The 17678-nt window shown below is 42.3% G+C and overlaps 1 protein-coding gene across 3 annotated transcripts in view; it reads left to right on the top strand.

Annotated features, from left to right (window-relative positions):
• Nucleotides 1-1418: 1418 nt before the first annotated feature.
• Nucleotides 1419-17678, top strand: part of ACVR2A (activin A receptor type 2A) — a 71372-nt gene continuing 55112 nt past the window's right edge. Inside the window, exons 1-2 of one of the 3 annotated variants that reach the window (XM_037396360.1) lie at nt 1419-2493; nt 2643-3271. In XM_037396360.1, coding sequence (XP_037252257.1) covers nt 3217-3271 — 55 coding nt within the window. In that variant the 5' untranslated portion in view covers nt 1419-2493; nt 2643-3216. Of the gene's footprint in view, nt 3272-17678 lie in introns of all 3 variants that reach the window. The other 2 variants (XM_037396359.1, XM_037396361.1) reach the window with 2 other exon arrangements.

Raw genomic sequence — 17678 nt, 5'->3', positions numbered from 1 at the left:
TCAGAGACAAGTAACATAGCTTATGGCATCCATTTAAAAAACCAAAAAGCATAGGGAGTGTGTCATCAAGCTCAGGAAGGAGGACCACTGTCCTCAACAGCAATAATCTAGTGCAAAAGTGTTTTATCTAGAGGGACACAAAGTACCACTGCCTTCCCCAAAAAGTGAGAACACTGGAAATTATTAATCCTTCCTGCTTTCTCCCTCCTCTGTTCCAAACCCAGCACATGTGCTGCTTTATACTCACGTTCTGGAGCACAGACCCTTTGTTCTGCTCTTGCACAGCACGTAAACTAACGTAGTGTTGTACCCGTCTCGGGAACTTCTAAAGGCTATCTCCCTACGAGAGAAACCGTGAGCCGCCGGTCTGCGGCAGCCAAAGGACAAACAATGATAGGAAACAGAAGTTTGTTGTGATTCGGAGGGAGGCTCAGCACGCTGCCAGAGGGAGGAAGGGCAGCCACCATGCGAGCAGAGCACCCTGCTCCTCAGGCCGACCAGCACAAACCTAATTGCCCGCACGTGATACGCCGTGTAGGTACAAACACCTATTAACGCAGCACCTTGGCGTGGCAGCGTCTGGGAGCAAGGCCACAGAGCACGACCTCGGGTGCTGGGGCAGCAGGGGATACTCCGAGGGACGTGGCCGCCGTGCGGAGCCCCCAGGGCCCGGGCTCCGCAGGGCGCAGTAGGGCCGGGAAGGCAGGTGACACGGGGTGGCAGTGCACAGCCGGGCACCGGCCCTCACCGCGGGTCTCGCTGTGGTTCTGGGTTGGGGTTCCCTCCCCTACAGCGCTCCGGCACCCGAAAAGGGCCGCGCTCTGGGGGAAAGACGCCCCGGCACCACGAACAAGCCCCGCGAAGGTGAATTAATAACACCGGGGGGTGGGACCGGGAGGCGCCAGCTCTCCTCCTCCGGCGCCGGCAGGCCCGGGCGCAGTGAGCAGGTGCCGCGGCCCGGCCCTTTCCTCACACCTGCCCGCCGGCCGGCACGGCGGCCTCCTCCGGGCAGGGCGGGCGCCGGGCCCCCGCCTCACCGAGGCGAGAAGCGACCGAAACTCGGCCCCCCACCGACCTTCGCTCTGCAGCCGGCGGCGGGGCGGAGCAGGGCGGGGGCAAGGGGCGAGCGCGGAGCCGCGAGGGAGGCGGGCGAGCGGCTCCGAGCTGAGGACGCCCGAGGGCCGCGCCCAGAGGGGCGGGCGGGGGCGCGCTTGCCCGGCGGCGCGCGGGCAGGTAGGGTGGGGGGACGGCGGACGGGAACGCGCACCACCCGCCCCTCGCCGCGGCGGCCCGCTCCGCCCCGCCGGAGGGTGGGGGTGGGCGGGGCCTGGCGGCGGGCGGCGCGCCGTGAGTGGGTAGGGCGGCTGTCAATCCGGGGCGGCGCGCGAGGGGCTGCCGTGCTTGTGGGAAAGGAGGGGAGGGTGGGGGAGGCGGCGAGGAAACAAAAACAATCGTCCGGGCGCCGCCATCTTGGGTCCGTTCTCCACGCCACACAAGTGAATGGGTAGATATGAAATTACCACAGGGGAGCAGCAACAGCAGCAGGGTACGGAGGGCTGTTCCGAGCTGCCAGCGGGACTCGGGAGACTCTAGAGACGGCTCCTGCCGCCACCGCCCAGAGAAAATCCCCGGGCTCGGCCTTTTCTCCTCGCCAACCCCTAAACTGCACTCCTGGAGGGACAAAGTTGGTCTCAGCCGCGCTGCCTTCGCCGCCCGGGAGACGAGAGAGTTGCGTTCGGCAGCGGCTTCCCTGGAGCCGGGAGTGAGCCGGGGTCAGAGTTAGGGGAGAGGGTGACGAGGGGATTCCACCCCCCTCCGCCCTCTGGCCGGGGCTCGCCGGGTGCGCTGTGTGGGAGGCACGAGAAGACAGCAGGAGCACAGCCGGCTTTTCCCTTCCACCCCTGCTCGCTCTTATTCCTTTCTCCTAGAAGAAAAAAAAAAAAAAAAAAAGGCAAGAACTGGATCGAGTTGGGGGAGGAGGACCGTCTCGGGTCTCTGTCTGAGCGGCAGCGGGGCGGGCGCGGAGATGTGTCCGTGAGGAGTTGGAGAGCAGCGTGCCTCGGGCGGGGGAGCCGCTAGCCTGCTCGGCGGGAGGAGGGGACCCGTCGCCCGGCCGGCCAGCCCGGAGGGGGCCCGCAGCCCCCGCCGCCTCGCTCGCCTCCTCGCCGCCAAAGAAGCCGAATTCTAGAAGCACGGCAGGCAAGGAAAGGATTTGCCACAAAGAATATATCACCCTCCTCCCCAGCGGCTGGATACTGCATTTTTTTTTTCCTCCCAGTCGCTCTTCTGTGTTTAAATACCAAATATAGCCTCTTGGGGGGGAGGGGATGGAAATCTCTTAGAAGAATTTGAGATCTTGCTGGGATTCGGGAGTGCCGGTGTTGCACGGCCCGGGAGAAGGACCGCGGAGACGGGGGAGAAGAGGGGTTGATGCGCGGCTCTCGCTGACTGGCCGAAGGACTAGAGATTTGCCACTTTTCGGGAAGCCCGAAGGTCGGTTTGTTATCAAACTGTCGTTTCTCCCCTTTCCCTCTTCTGGGCTACGCTAAATCCCTGAGCATTAATAAAGAAAACCGAAGCGTCGCCCACGTGTAGCTGGTGGCTTTCCATTATTTTTTTTAATTATTATTTTTTTAAGGTAGTTTTCCTCAAGAAACTGACAAAACTTCCTCCCTTCACCCGGAGGCTTTTGAGGTTTGAAGCTGAGATGGAGCTACTTTTCTCCCAAACACTACATGCTGTATGAGGGGAGCCAGGACGAAAACATCGTGTTTACTGATTTCGATACGACTCCCCGACACTGGGCACCCACGAGGGATGCTTCACGGAGCTTGATGTGGAAAAGGGTTGGTGTGCTCAGAGCCTTCGTCGTGTCCAGCAGCTTAATTGTTGACTTTTTTTAAAAAAAGTGGATTCGTAGCGTACTTTTATGAATTAAATTTTGCCACCGTTTGTACAGACGCCAAATGACACGTGTGTTTTGAAGCAGTTCCAAATAGATCCATCCCTTAACCCGGATTCTCGCTAGAAAGAGCCGGTGGGAGATCGTCAGTGGCTAAGCAAATCTGATTTTACTGTTTTATGAACATTATCTGCTGCAGAAATGTTGCTATAGATTGCTTTATAACGGTTCAGCAAGAAAGGAGCTCTTCCAGCTTGCAGGAGCCAGGAAACTGGATACTTAAAGTCACTTAAATGTTTTAACAACGTTGGAAAATGGGAGCTGCTACTAAGTTGGCGTTCGCTGTTTTTCTTATCTCTTGTTCTTCAGGTAAGTGAATGTTGTTGGTTTTGTCCTCTAAAATGTAAGGCTTTGGGGCTGGCACTTAAAACCTGAGGTAACTTTGTCGATCAGTGTGAATGGGGAGAAATCGTTCTTTTTTCCGGATGACAGATGTTTGGGGATGACGCTGACTGTAAAGGCAGAAGCTGTTTTCATCGCGATTCTTAAATATGTATAGCGTGAGCACTTCAAACGCGTGCAGCGCTTAGATTTCAGATCAGTTGTGGGGAACAAATGTGGAGACGTAACCACCTAGTGTCACATACAGTAATCTGGCAGTGCAGTTATTAGTGTTTCATCGTGTTTGGTGTGTTTGTGTTGGTTTTTTTTGTTTGTTTGGCTTATTTTGTTTTAAATAAGAATAACCCAGCTGAAATGCTCCTAACTTCAATGAGATCTCTTCTTCTGTTCCATTCACTGATGAATGGCGAACTTCATTAATGCTTCATTAGTTTAGAATAGGTACAGATCTGAAAGCATTGGCTCGTCCTTTAGTGATAGTGAGGGGTGTGTGCATGTATAGATGTACGCACAGAATGTAAAGGGAGACTTTCCAAACAACGATTGGTAACGCTTTGTATTTTGCGGCTCAGTTTGTCACTGACTTGTAGTGGAAAAAAAGCTACTACTTTTCTCTTTAAAACAACCAAAGTCGAGTTTCAAACGCCAGCTCTGTGAGTCCCAAGAAGCGAGCGGGGTGTGAGGACTTCCCCACGTTTCTTTAGGAGGAAAATTGTTATGGTAGCAACCAGTGGTTGGGAGGATTGTTCGTGCGTTTCTGCTTGAACCTCCATCAATTTCATAAGAAAAACCCTACTGTGACCGTGTAACGGATCTAATATTAGCTTTCATGGCAAGCCTGGCACTTTCTGCTTACACTTGAAATGTGTACACAGTTCTTTGTGTAGGTTTAGATGCACTTTTTAACATTCTTGCACGGTGTGCACAGGTATACTTGTTTATCAGTGTGAAAGCTAGCAGAGAAGCGCTCACTTTTTCAGTGTAGCCGGTGTAAGGGAGCAATGAGATCCGTACAACAATGCCTTTTAAAATTTCATTGTTATAATGTACAGGATTTTGCTGAACAGGACATTTTCTTGTGGTTAGTAAATGGATAGTCTAGTCTCATGTCTGTAGCAGTATTGATCAATTCCGTGTGTGCTAAGTGTGCTGTGAAATGGCGAGCGCTGCCAGAAATAAACCAAAAAAATCCTTTTTTTTTTAACCAGAAAAATAACAGAGCAGGTTAAGGACAGGCAGAAGGTTGTTTTGGGTTTTTGGTTTGGGTTTGTTTGTTTGTTTTGTTTTTATTAGGGTGGACTATTTATTCCTGTCTTGAAACAAAACACTTTTTCTTCTGACAGATTTGTCTTGCATCTTTTCCTCATACCTTATTTTTAAGTTACTGGAGCAACATTCCTCTTAATTCAGGGATATGTTTTATAGGGAAACTTCTTTTCCCCTCTCACTGACAGTTTCTGAAAGACTTGGTGCTATCAGCTCTTCATGTATGTCTCTCCCTTCCATGTCCTCCTATTAAGAGCCTTTTGCCTAGAGCACAGAGTAGTGATCTTGTTGACATTGCCTATCCTACTTACTAAAAAGAACAGTTAAGAAACAAAAACTGTCTTTTCTGTAGCATTTCTTGCTCTGTTTTTGGTAAGAAGACGAATCTTTCTCTTTCCTGTGAAGATGCCTGCGAAGAATCTTAGCTAAAGGAGCAGGAAACTGTCTGCAATTTGGACTGCTTCTTATGTTAATGACATTGTTTTGGTGGTTATTCCAGTATTGCACATTAAGTGTTCCAGTATTCAATTACTTAAATATTTTCTACCTGCCTAAAATTTTAGAATATCTGCAGTCCTGGTAGGTCTATAAATAAATAAATTCAACAGTAAAATTTGGGGATTTCTGTGATTGAAATCATAATCTTACGTAAGCTTCTAGCACAAAGTACAGGCATTTTGGTAAGTAGTGTTTTTTCTCTTAACTGTGACTTGCTTTGGTTTGAAATCATACCGGATCGATTGATTCTAACATCATCGTCGGAAGCAGTTGCTTCTTTTCCAGTCTTTAGTCTGAAAGGAAGTCTGCCCAGGCTATATATTTAAGGATATTGGCAATGGTTGAAGAAATCCCCGGAGTTCAGGTGTGAAGGTGTCTGGTTTGTCTTTCTCCGGTATGCAGTCTCCAGCTGTGTGTGTGTGTTGGGGAGTGAGGGTATTTGGTTTTCTGTATTTGTGAAATATTTTTATATGCAGCTATTTTCTGCAGCTGTTTACATAGCCAATTAATACTGGTGTTATTTAAGTAGGTGAAAATATTGTGGGTTTCTTTCTACGTGGTGGGTGTGGAAGTGGTCTTTAGGTTGAAGGCATTTTATTTTACTATCTATAAACTGCTGTGTGAAATCCTGTAAATGTGCTTCAAATGGGTAGGGATTTCCAGTGAATCTAATAATCTTTGTGAAGGGAATGAAAATATTTCCCCATTCTGACTAAGATATTTGAAAAAGAGCATCTGTGTTGTGTTATTAGGCTTTACAATATTTGTAGATGCTTGGATAAAAGTGGGTGTAGATTTGCACCCATGTGTACTAATTGAAGAGAATGAGATGAATGTTTATTAACTAAACATGAAAACAAAGTGCCCAGGTCAAGGTTCTCCATGTGCCCTCTAATATACTTGTTATATAAACCTGTGTGTATTAACAAAGAACAGAAGATCCTGAAGTAATGATAAAAAGCTTAGGAGCAATTCACTGTTCTTCCTGTGCCTCTCCTATAGGTGAGGCAAGATTGTGGGTGAGCTTAAAAAGAAAAATAGTAAAGAAAATAGCTTGTTCATCAGAGAATGCTTCTCTTTAGGTATTATCTATGTTCACCCCTCCCCAAAGGAAGTGTGTTTCTGTGTCCTCTAGTTTTCATGATTGCTGAGTTATACTTAATGAACTTTCAGGAATAGAGAGTGTGTACTTCCTTAATTTTCTGTGATGTTTCAGAATACATACCCTGTGCAGCTGGAAATGTGGGAGATGTTGAAATAGTGGATAGTCCTCAGCCAGAATCTTCTGTTGTAGGTGCAGTAGTTTTTAACATCTGGTGGTTCCTTTTGTTACTCTTAAACTCCATTATTTCCCAAACCATCATTTCTTTTCTGAGCTGCCTGCTCTGCCTTTGGTACCTGGGTGAGGCTGTCATCACAGTAGTTCTGCAGCCCTAAGTCTCTTACAGGGGAGAAGACCTATATTTGTTAAAATTCACTTAAGCTAAATTAATGCTAAAAATCACCCAGGCAAAAGTAAGCACATCAGAAAAATCTTGCCTCCACCCCCATGCTAGATCATTCTCAAGCCACTCAGAAAGGTCTTCAGTAATTTTGCTAAAGGAAATGGCAAAGATACCTTCGTAGTTGAAGTAGTATTTTTGCTGCATGGGGAATGTTTTAATCTTTGATTTTAAGTTTATTCTTCTCCTGTCTTGTATCAATTATTATCAGGGGAAGTGATTTGAAATTTACTTTTTTTCCCCACCAAAACCCCCTGCCTAGAACTGTAAAGCCCAAGATAACTGCTATGGCTTCAGAGCTGAATGGTTAGGTGTTCTGAAGGAACTGAGAGGTGGGACATGGGATTTTTTTTTCTTTAATTTTATTATTGTAAAGGGTTTTTTTGACTGTCCACTCACTATTAATTTGGTAGCACTTTAAAATCCTGCACAAGTTTTAGGGGTATTGTCTGTGAAATTGTATGTGCTGGTATATTCTCTGCAGGCTGCCTGTGATTGTGGTTGAACTCTAATCACTTTATTGCACAGGCAGCGCAATAAACTACTTCAGACTTAAGTACTGCTTTTAAAGTAAAATCCTGCCCGAGATTCTTTTTTCCTAAGAGTGTACACTTTGTTGTTGTTGTTGTATTAAGCGTGTTGCATTGGGCAATACCCCAGCACTCCTGATGTTGCTGTTGAGAGCAGGACTTGTAAACCTACTTAATACATTGTTTTCAAGCATAGATACATTTGCATACCTGTAAATGTTATGTAGTTTACAAAGTTTCCAGCTTGACGTTATAACTTTGATTACAGATCAAAATTCTGTCACTATTTCTGTGGAATCTGTTAATACTTAACAACAGTTACAAACCCTGTGTTCCGGGTTATGAGAAATAGCTGTACTTGCAAGTGTAGTTCTAGTAGAACTCTTGCTTGACAAATGTTTCTGGAAAGATGCTGCTGACAGGGGTTTATTTGTGTATCTACCCTTCATACACAAGTTTTTCTCATAGGAAAAGCTTTAGTAAGTTTGTCTTCAAATGCTGGATGTTATGTGAGTTGGTGGGGGGAGGTGTTCTGTGTGAGGGAAAGGCTGTTCTCTGCTATATGAGGATGCAAGAGGTAATTACTGTTACCATAAATAATGCTTTTTGGGTGGTTTTAGTGGAATAGTATTTGAATGTCATTTCTTTTTTCTTTCACTTTTCTGGAATTTGGTGACAGAATTCCTTAGGTGATGATTTGCAAATAAGGATAGACAACTACTTCTGGTATTTTCCTTCTCTCTTTAACTATAGAGGTTCTTCTTTGTCATATCATTACTTTCAGGTAGTGGGGAAAAACAATAATTCCAGTGGTTTTCATTCTTACTGATTCCACCTTCTCTTCCAACATTTTATACTTCCAATTTTGACAATGCCTGGCTTTCAATTCCCATAGCTTATTTCTCTTTGAAATTGGAATTCAGTTCTATTTTAAATCATCATTATGAAGTTTATATGTACAGTTGTCTGGATCTCTTCTCTATTCAGACAAATGTGGTGAACACAGTATGCAAAGGTAGTCTTTTGGGGACCTATATGATTCAGAGCCAAGATGTAGCAAGTCCTGGGTGCTTATCCTTGGGAAATCATCTGGAGAATAATCATTATAACATGGGCTGTAAAAAGATAGAGGTTGACGAGGAATCTGATTGCGGAAGAGATTTCTTGGTAAAGGGGAGATGCGTTTCCACCACTTAATTAACAGACAGCAGATTAATGCAAATGTCTGCTTTAGTTGGTTGGTAGAATACATGGTCTGTTAGCTATCTGATGTTCTTGAAAATGAGAACTCTTTAAAAAGATCAAGAAAATTACGAATTTTACAGCCAAGTTCTTATGTGATGAAATCTTAATGTGTTTTTGTTGCCTTGGTGCTTAAAACTCAGCGCATCTTATTTCTTGTTATTTCCATATGGAAATTGAAGTGTTATTGGATGCCAGTGACTGTATGCAGCATCTCTCCTCTTCTCTCCCCTACGCTGTCTGTGTGGTGGTGGAGGTTTTTTTTTTTCTTTTTTTCTTAGAAACAGTTTGTGACTATGGTGCCAAACAGCAGAGCATATTTAGGATTAATCCCACAGAAAATGAATATTTACTGCCATATTGTTTATATTGTGTATCTTTGTGGCTAAGAATTCCAAATGTACATTAGATACATCAAGTACTTCAATTGTTGGTGGAAAGAGAGCAGAGAAGTGTTTATCCACTGCAGCAAATACGATGATGGTTTCATGGTAAAGTAAACCTTGATGAGAGAGGCCAACATTCATGGGTTTCTTCTAAATTTCCTAGTTGAAGCTGCAACTAGAAGTAAGCAGTCTGGCTAGAAAAAAAAAAATAGACAATTCGCTTGCTAACTGGAGGCATAAATCTTTGGTTATGTGGTTAGAGGTATTTGAAAAAAAACACTTGGAAATGAGGGAAGCGTTTGTGGGAAGCCTACCTGTTCCTGCCACTAGAAGCAGCTGGAGGAAGCACTAGTATTGTTAAGACAGGATCTGCTGAAGCTCGGTATTGGAGGAGTGAAGTACTTCTTTGTACCTGGCTGGGTGCTGTCATAAAAAACTGAATTACTTCAGATAGTTCAGTGAAAGAATGTACCCTTTATTTTTTTCTTTTCTTTCTTAACCGCTGTTCCACAGTTCTGCCAAATTAATCCCATTTTCAGGCAGAGCAGGATGGTAGCCTTTACCTCTGTGTCTTTGGAACTTTCTTTGTGATGGCCCTCCTAATGATCTGTGCTACTATTGCTTTTCGGCAGAAACTTCGTTACAGAGAAAATGAGCAAGTGACATACTGAAAATTGTACTGATGCCAGCAAAGGTCTGAGTGACGGCTGTGTAACCTAAAATCTTGGTGATGTTACAGTCAGTAAAGCCGTACAGGGGTAGAAGGACAGGAATGCTTGTGTGTATTCCCACCTCAGTGTTTCATTGCTTTTTGAGGGCAAATTAAGTATTGCTGAATTCTAAAAACTTGCCTTGTAAAAACAGTGGTATTCTTGTATTCTGCTGGTATTTCAGGTTTAAATTGGTGAAAGATAATCCGTTTTGATCAGGATGCGGAATCAGTCCAAAATTGTAATTATCAGTGTTACTCTTGAGTTATTCACTGAGAAGGCTTGTTAGTAACTATTAAACTGCATTGACTTGGCCTTCATATGGTGTTGAGTACCTTCAGTTGGCAAGAAGGCTATATGCTGTAATTTGAATGGCTAGATACCACCTTCTGAAATTCCTTATTTTGTTAAGGTATAATTTCTGTTTTTAAGGGTTTATATGAAGGTGTAATTAGGTGGTAATTCAATTAAAAATGCTGAAACCAGAATGTAATTAAGAGCAAACCCCTGTATACTCTTAACTGTGTTGGGCATGTAAGAAATGCCAAAATATATTATTTTTTTTTCTCAACTGTCATTATATGAGGGAAGCATTGCCCATGATTAATGAATTGAACTGACTGAAAGGCAATAAATGCTAGATCTTCGCTAAAATGAAAAACAAGGATATTTCTTAAGTTCTTTTGTTTTCTAAACTTTGAAGTAGTCATCAACTAAGCTAAAATTAAGAATTAATGTTGTATTTTGCATTTACAAACGGTAGGTATTGCTGTCTAATCTAGTTTTGTTGTGCGCGTGAATGAGGCCGTTCTCACAGTTGGGAAGATTCCACTGTCTATAATGATGACAGCAAATGAGTTGTTTTCCTGTTTTAATTCTTAACATTGACATAGTTTAAAGCTGATACCTGAAAGGTTATTTAAGACATGTAATTTAATCTAAAGGTTTTGTTTTCAGAAAGCGTCTGTATAATTATTTTATAACTGGGAATAAGAATCTGTATTGCTCAGAACTTTGTTGCTTTTTTTATAGCTTTAACTCTTTGTCTTCCATTCCTAAATGGAATGCATTCGATGTATTGTCACTTCACCAGAAGAGAGTTAGTTTTTATAACTGAAGTTGCAAAGTTTCTTGTGACAGGTGGACTTTTAAAGTTGGATGGTACATTCATCTTTTTTTAGAAATGGAGAGGGGAGAAGGTGGTCAAAAACATTTAGGATATTGTTCCTGTATGTTCTGAGAGATAGCAAACTTTTTATGAGAGGAAGCTGACATCCGGCTTTTATTCTGGAAAAAAGTGGAAAGGGGGAAGGAAACGGAACAATATTTCTTTAATTGTTATTTTTTTATATATATATATATAATTGACTGTGGATCTGAAGAATATTTTAGAGGTGATCTGTGGCTTGTCTCTTTTGAGTGTTTCTAAACTTTTTAGTGAAATGAGGCTGCAGAGTTAACACAAATACTGCTTAACTACTAGTGCAGTCATGATACTGTTTTAGCTTGTGCCAAATGGTGTCTAATGAGATGACACGCAAACACAGTCTGAAGGATAGTGCAGGCAGGAGGCCAGTGCCAGGAGGCAGCACAGTCAAGACTGTACCAGAATTCCTGCAGTTTCAGCATTTCAGTATGCCCTCATCTTGTATCTGAGAACATGGAGTATGTATTGTCAGCGTGCTGTGAAAACGGTGATTTACACTTCACACTGAGTTTCAGCTTAGCTTTTGCATTATTTTGGACATTCAAACTGAAAAACTTTCACTTACCAAAAAAACACCAAACCAAACCCAAACAACAAAACCAAACAAACCAAAAGAACAAACTAACCCATAACCTGCTTTGGGGCCAGAATCGCATCCTGCGGAGCCATGAGTAGGAGGTCCATGGTCAAGTGCTACATGGAACGGACGTGCTGAGTCTATAGCATGTAACCTAAGGGCCAGTGAACAGCCCCTGGGCCTGTTGTGATCTGCAGTATAGATAGAGGATTTGAAGAAAAAATGGCCTACTTTATGTCTAAAGGTTATTTCTATTTTAAATGAGTATCAAAAGTTTTTATGCAGGAACAGTGCAGTTAGTGGTTACTGTAATCTTGCAGTCTGCCTGGTTTTTGTTGTCATTTCATAATAATGTCTCTGAATAGAAATGGTAGTTTCCTATTTGAAATTACTTTTTTAAATCATAGCAGCATGGGCCCATTTGGGTCTTCTCCAGCCTTATGCTCAAAGCAGCGTATTGTCCACCAGACCTCCAGGTTCATGTCAGCAGAGCTGCAGCCTGGTCTGACAGTCACCACTTGTACTGATGCAGAGAGTGCTCTGTCCCAAGGCTCAGGACACCACGTTTATCCTCACTGAATTTCATGAAGTTCCTCTTGGATCACCCCTCTGGTCTAGGTCCATCTGAGTGACATCCCTGCCATTGGGCATCACACCCTGTTGCATTGTCTGGAAACTCACCGAGGTGTGTGCCACCACCTCCTCCAGCCATTGATAAAGGTGTGAAGTAAGAGGGTCTTGGGGGGGGTGTGTGTCTGCTGTCATGCTTCTCATCCTGCTGAGGACATGTTCCTTATGAGTGGTTCTATTCGAGTCACATGCTGGCAGTATCTTGAGCTTTATTTGCTAAGTCGTGTAGCTGATTTTAACTTCGTTTCAGCAGCTTCCTTCCTTTTGGTGGCTTACAAACTTATGATTCAGAGGGTTTTTTTGCAGCTGAAGCTGTAATAGCATGACCTTATTTTTTCAGGTTCAGAGTTCTTATCTCATCTAGATAACGCTAATCTCTAGTCTTTAAATACTGCCTAAACGATCATAGTGATCTTTATTCTCTCAGCTGTATTTTGAATACTTTCATTTTGATATCAACATGTAAACTGGTAGTCTAATCTGGTTTTAAGAGCTATTTTAAAATATAACCAATCATTTTATCAAGCCTTCTAGCATGAAAAACTTTAATTCTAGGAACTTTGGGGAAGATCCATGTGAACAGGGAAGGGGTTTAATTTTGTTGTTCAGTTAGTTAAATGTATGAGGCAAAATTAAACTTTGCAGTAAGTAACTGTTAATTTTAGAAATTTTTGGTAGTGTTTGTCAGTAGAGGGTACAGATAGTTCTCTTTAGCTCATAGCAATTACATGATGGAAGAATTTTCTTTAAATATTTCCATGTTTCAGGGTTGAAAAACATTTAGGCCTTGCAAGTTGCAAGATTTTTAAATTGCACACAGTTGATTGAATTACTGTACTCTTTATAATAAATTAAATCTATTTTTCATCATTTGTTTGTAAAGCTACTTTGGTGGTCTTTTCTACGCTACTTTTAGTTAAATATTTTCATTTTAATTCTCTGATCTTTGATTTTGGAAAGGGTCTGTGTTGCACATTGTCCCTAGGGATAATTGTATTTCATTAAATTTAAAACACAAAGCCTGTCAAAAAGATTGTCATAAATGGCTTTTAAAAATACTATGGTTTCGCTACATTTTGTTTAATTTCAGGTTGTGGCACACACTGGGAAGGGACAGACCCCAACAAATTAGGCCTCATCTAACCTTGCCCATTTAGAATAATGCAAATCATTAGCGAGATCTTAATTATTTGTATGTGCCGTATGTGTACCAAGAGCAAGACATGGAACCATGAATAATTTGAGACAGTTAATTGAAACCACAAGATGATTTTGCTTCCATTTCTGCCTCCAAATAAATTCCCCGCACTCCATAAATAAGACAGCAGCCCCAAACTGAGCAGTGAGGAATAACTAAAGAACACTCTGGAAAAACCCCTGTGGAAAAAAATACTTGACAGTTTGGTGAAAGTCTTCTGTTTCTGTCCACTTAAAATAGTGAATCACATCCTGATTAGGTCAGGTGCTTTCAAAGAAGCCAGGAGTGCTCAGGTCCCACTTTTTATTTCATGGGAAATGGAGTGGATCCCTCATGAAAAATCTTGATGCCTCAGTGTGTGTGCAGCAGTACTTTTTCCAGTGGCTTGAAAACATTCTAAAGGATGGCAAATAAAGAAAAAATCATTGCCGTAGGCTTTTGTCCCCTCTAAATGAGGAGACTGTACTTTTGACAAGTGGAACATAAATCACCATTTTTCTCCCTCAAATGATGTGTAGTAATTTCTGTAAAGTATTGCTTTTTAAAAATAAATTACAATTTTTTTTAATAAGATTGTTGAAATTATTCAGAAAATAATTTGAATGCTGTTTGGACCTGTGGTGGCAAGTGCTCTGGAGGTTTTGTTTGAGGAAGGGAGAAATTTTCTTCTACCCCTTACCCTGTTGTGTCCTGCCACAGACTGCATGAGGGCAGAAACTCTTGTTCTTCTCTAGTATCCGTTAATACACTGACTGTGTACTTTTGAGAACACCTACACAGAAGCTGTAGATTTTTTTTTTTTTAAAAAAAACAGTAATCCAGTTTTTCAAATTAGGAAGATGTATGATTGAAAGGAGAGTCATCTATGGCATATCCTATAGAGAACCATCTCCTAATGACCTGTCATGAGGATTCAAGCATAAAACAAATTGCTTTTGTTGTTTAGGTGTTGGTGTGGTTTTTTCTTTTTAAACCTTGAGTCTGTAAACAGTGATGAAAGTATGCATCAGGAGTGATGGTATTGATACTATTCTAATGGTGTGTAAGAAAAGAAATGTAATAATCTTTGGATTTTATGTAATGAATGATGAATAAATTTTTAGAATTCGGTGAAACATCTTACCTTACAGCTTTGGAAGGTGAATGATACCTGATAGAGTGGGATGAGCTTTTTAGTTAGTGATTGATGAAGATTTTCTAGAACGTTGTTTTCCAAAATATTTATTCTGAAATTTAGTAATCCCAGAAGTTTTTCTCTCCCCGTTATTACAAATATTTTAGTGTTGGAAGCTCTTTTATTCAGAGTGAAGATGAGGAATGGTATCTGTGTAGGAAACCTATTAACATTTTTCTTACTTCAGCATAATCACCTTGGCCAAATTATGAAGTTTCTTTAAACAAATAATGTATATAGCACATCAACTCAGGCAGTTAAACTCTCAGCGGCTGAGTGCTAGCAGACTTTGGTATGTGAGAGAAGAGGCAAATGACCAGTTTTGAATTTAATTTTGATAGACTTTTGGGAAATTTGCATGCTGACAAAGTATGTTCTGGGGGAGCTTCAGCTGACCATCTGAACTCTTCTCCCCACTGTCTTCCTTCTAGCAAAAGTCAGTCCAACATTTTTCTAAGAGAAGCTTGTTTGCAGCCTCAGTGCTTGTTTGAGAAATCTGTTATTCAAGCATCGGCTGACACATTCACCATGCAGTAGGTCATAGACTTTGGTAGGAACTTTGGAACATTATTAATAAACTTCAAAATCCTTGTGGCAGACAGCAAACAAGTTGAGTGTCTAGCATGTGTCAGGTTTTGCTTGCAGAAAAAGTAATTTTGAAACAGAGGTTCAGTAATGAAATAAGATTTTAGAAGTAAGCCAACAAGTGCATGCTTTTTAATTGTTCCTTCAGTAGTTTTGCCAGCCTCAAAAACCACCTAATTAGCTTCTACTTGTCCAAAAGGGTTATTCCAGTTGCACCCATTGTTAAAGGTGGCAGCCGGTATCTCTTAATGTAGCCGTTGAGGGCATCTTGTCCTTCTGTAATTAAAACCAGAGGGGTTTCCCTCTCTTGAGAAGTCCCTGGTTCTCTGTGTTGCAGAAAGCTGTGTATGGTAAGAAATTAAGTCCTTCCTTTCCCCAGTCATCCTTGAAGTGTTGTTACTTAAAATTTGTATTGTTTGGCACTTTTAGGTTATATTTCTTGCTTTAAGCTAGCTTCTTTATTTGACATAGTGTGACGAAGACTTCACAAATTATACATAATGAAAAATAGTACATTGTAGAGTCCTTTCAGTGTTGGTATCTTGTAGTACTGTCGGCTTTGATTTATGCAGGGTATTTAAGAAAAACTGATTGGAGAACTGGGAGACTGACAGTTCTTCTCTGTAGCCTCTTCCTCATCCACATACCCACTTCATGGTGAAGTTACACTTTACTGTTGGTTCAGCCCTCTCATATACCAACCCTTGTGGCTGTCTGACATTGTACTGGACTGATGCAATTTGCTACATTAGCAAAGGTGAATTGAAAAAACAGCAAGTAGCCCTTTGCAAGCAGTATCAAATGAGGACAAGAGTTGGGCTAAAAGATGCTAGGAGCAAAGAAAGAGTTAGGTGGAATAATGGCTGGCAGTGAGTTTGCACGATTTGACCAAGGAAATGAATTACCAGGGGAAAAGAACATATCAGAGTTGGTGAATAGAGCTGTTCTGTATACATACTGGGTAAGAAAGCAAAAATGACAAAATTAGTTGTCAGTTTTAATAACCTCTGTCTTTAAAAAGAACTTGCTTCTCTTTTTCAGAGTTGTTCTTAAGATCTCAGCGCATGCCGGTTGTCACAGGATTTTTTTTCTCTTCCCTTGCTTTTTAAGCATTTTCATGTCATGTTATTTTTTAGGGGCCATGGAGTAATTATTTCCAGGCAGAATGGCGGGCCACTGCCTGTTGCAGCATTGCTCTAGACAGCACTTTTGCTCATCTTGCATTTCACTGGTACAGAACTACTGGGTTTTTGTATGAATGTATAAGGCTTGCATACGAGGAAAAAGCAGGAATCTAGCAGTGAAAACTTTTCATTATCATCATTCACTTAACTGGCACCTTCCCCATTGCACTTCTGGATGTTTCACAAGTAACAGAATGCAAAGTTCCCGTATTTATTGAAAGCATGTCACAAATTGATAGAGCTGGCACACACATCTGGGGGACCAAATTCAAAGGAGAAGGTGATAAAATCCACTTCTGTCTCCAGGTTTGCTGGTAACAGCAAGGTGGGAACTAAATAGGAGGTGCAGACTGATACAATGGGCTGTAAAAAACAATTGCATCCCAAGTTTAAGAACAAAATTTGGAAAGACTTATTTGCAACACGATCTTGGTAGTGTCTTGTGGTACTCAAATTTTAACCACAAGTTGTCCTAGAAACTTCTTCTGAGCAGGTAGGCATAAAACTTTGTGCAAAAACTCTGGAAAAATTCTGGTCCAAGCAGAGAATAGACAGCACTCAAGGATCTAGAAACGATGGGGAAAGAACATAGGCAGGGTCCTTGAAACAATGACCCTCATCTGATAATGCCTGAATGTACTGAATTCAAAACACTGAACATGGCATCAGTAGTCACACTTAGAGAAAATGGCCCATCTAGTGATTTTTACATATCAGCTAAACAGCCACGTAGCATTATGTCCAGGATCCCCATCTCCCCAGTCTGAGAGGACTCAATCTCCCGAGCATCTTCCAGTTGCCAGGGGAGCATGTAAGAACCAGGCTACTTGTCAGGAACTTGTCAGGTTGTTGCCATTGCAAATCCAAGTGTCTCTAAGCCAGATGAGCAAGCCTGAGGAACCAGGGCAGTCAGGAGTGCAGAGCAGTTACAGTCATTGAACTGACAAAAGCCATAAACCAGGGAAGTCTTCCGGACAGCAGGGCATGCTTCTGAAAAGAAAAGGTGTGGCTCTGACAAGTCAGGATGAGATTGTGGCATTTACAGTTTAGCTGCTAACCAAGTCTTTTGGGCAGCTACCTAAACTCATCAGCCTTTTGTCACACTCCAGTGTGAAGTAGGCCTCAGGCTTTTCTTGGCCTCTGTTCAGGCATCATGTTTCTTTTAACTTTCCCTGAAACTCTACGTGAGTACTTCTGTGTTAAAATCCAAGTATGGCCAGCAAAAGTGGGACATATATTAGTCTCCAGTAGCAGTATTCTGAAATTTTGAATAAAACATGACTAGAACTTGAGGTCAGTTTCAGAAGCATGGGGGCATCTCACCTCAGGTGTTACGTGAAACCTGTTGTCTTTCTCTTTCTTCCCAGCCATGGTCTTCTCCAACTCAGCCTAGAACCCACCTCCCTTTTAAAGAAGAACGAAGCTAATGTTCTGAGGCCCAGGTTGTTATTCCCAGCATCCTCTTCCTTTGGCTGCTTCCAATTAATTGGTGCATTTAAGTTGCCTTCTGCTTAAAGCAGAATTTTTTAAACCCCTTCCTCCCTGAGGTGATGGCTTCTGCTGAGGACATCTAGGTTAATGTGATGACTTACTGCCACCAGAAAGCAAAGGCCTAAATGTACACTGGTTTTCTTTTCTGTCCAGTTTCCTTCTATTGAGGCTGTTCATTCTTCTCCCGAGGGTAT

This window comes from Falco rusticolus, chromosome 8 (assembly GCF_015220075.1).
Source record: "Falco rusticolus isolate bFalRus1 chromosome 8, bFalRus1.pri, whole genome shotgun sequence".
NCBI classification, from domain to species: domain Eukaryota; kingdom Metazoa; phylum Chordata; class Aves; order Falconiformes; family Falconidae; genus Falco; species Falco rusticolus.
This window is presented reverse-complemented; position numbering and strand designations above follow the sequence as displayed.